At 44.3% G+C, this 1452-nt stretch overlaps 1 protein-coding gene and 1 non-coding gene across 2 annotated transcripts; both read right to left on the bottom strand.

The window, feature by feature from the left end:
* Nucleotides 1-3: 3 nt before the first annotated feature.
* LOC100941343 (40S ribosomal protein S20) lies at nt 4-1448 on the bottom strand (the record flags this gene model as incomplete). Its single annotated transcript, XM_003803890.2, has 3 exons — nt 4-93; nt 1035-1108; nt 1358-1448. Coding segments are annotated over 3 exons (255 nt in total), but the record flags the coding sequence as incomplete, so codon positions are not given.
* Nucleotides 1175-1241, bottom strand: LOC111722949. Its single transcript, XR_002771570.1, has one exon. It is a non-coding gene; the product is annotated as a small nucleolar RNA U54 (small nucleolar RNA).
* Nucleotides 1449-1452: the final 4 nt, after the last annotated feature.

Raw genomic sequence — 1452 nt, 5'->3', positions numbered from 1 at the left:
GTCAATGAGTCGCTTGTGGATTCTCATCTGGAAGCGATCCCAAGTCTTAGAACCTTCACCACAAGGGGTTTTCCTTGTAGTGATTCTCAAAGTCTGCAAGAAAAGACAAAAGAAATCCAGTGTTTATGAATTCATAACTTAATAACTGGAACATATGTAAAAGATCTTTGAAATACTTTCAAGAAGTTTCTGCTTGGTATCACTCTTTTAGAAATTGTGACTCTCGGCTTGGCGCCTGTGGCTCAAGTGGCTAAAGCGCCAGCCACATACATACACCTAAGGTGGCAGGTTCGAATACAGCCCAGGCCCACCAAAACGACGACAGCTGCAACCAAAAAATAGCCAGGCATTGTGGTGGGCAACTGTGGTACCAGCTACTTGGTAAACTGAGGCAGGAGACTCCCTTGAGCCCAGGAGTTGGAGGTTGCTTTGGGCTGTGATGACACAGCACTCTACCCAGGGGAATAGCTTGAGGTTGTCTCCAAAAAAAAAAAAAAAAAGAAAGAAATTGTGACTCTCAAGCACCAGATCACATACAGAAACAGGCTAGGTGAGGTGGCTCACGCTTGTAATCCTAGCACTCTCGGAGGCCGGGGTGGGTGGATTGCTTGAACTCAGGAGTTCAAGATCAGCCTCAGCAAGAGCCAGACCCTGTCTCTAAAAAACACCCAAGGATTGTGGTGGGTGTCTATAGCCCCAGCTATTGGCTAAGGAAGGAGAATAACTTAAGCCCAAGGGTTTGAGGTTGCTGTGACCTATGACACCATGGCACTCTACCAAGGGTAAACAAAGCGATACCATCTCAAAAAATAAAAAAATGCCCAAAGGAAAAAGAAAACAGCAGTAATTGTAGTCTCCAACAGTCACCTCTAAGTGGCAGATAGCAGGAATAAAAATCTACCAACAATTTAGTGTTGTACTATTGTACGTCGTTAGTCTAACAATTCTGTCGCAGTCAAACCCACTGAAGGACAAGAATTTGAATTTATGCAACCAATAACAACCACTACCCTTCCAGCCCTGATTTATTTTACCTTGGTAGGCATCCGAACTGGTCCTTTCACTTTAAGATTCTTCTCCTTTGCGCCTCTGATCAAGTCAGCACACACTACAGGGAAATAAAAGCATTTTTCGGTTCATTCTAAACAAAATGAGCTTGAGCAATTTCAACTTCTGCTGGCTCAGAATAGCGTATAAAACTATCACTGTAATTTCACATAGTAGATATCTCCTCATCGCCAGTCCGTTTTTAACAGTTATGGTTCAAGCGAACCAACTTCTCACGTCTTTGTACGGTAACAAACACATCAAGCTCATCCCTTCTGACCCAAGCCTCGCCCAGACCTACTGTACTGACCCTTTTCCAGGGACTTTACGTTGCGGCTGGTGAGAGTAATTCTAATTCGGTGAATCGCCACCTCTGGCTCCACAGGTGTTTTCCCGGTATCTTTA

This window comes from Otolemur garnettii, unplaced genomic scaffold (genome assembly GCF_000181295.1).
Source record: "Otolemur garnettii isolate 467f Iridium unplaced genomic scaffold, OtoGar3 scaffold04353, whole genome shotgun sequence".
NCBI classification, from domain to species: Eukaryota; Metazoa; Chordata; class Mammalia; order Primates; family Galagidae; genus Otolemur; species Otolemur garnettii.
Note: the sequence above shows the minus strand (reverse complement) of the source record. Positions and strands in the feature narration are given on the sequence as shown.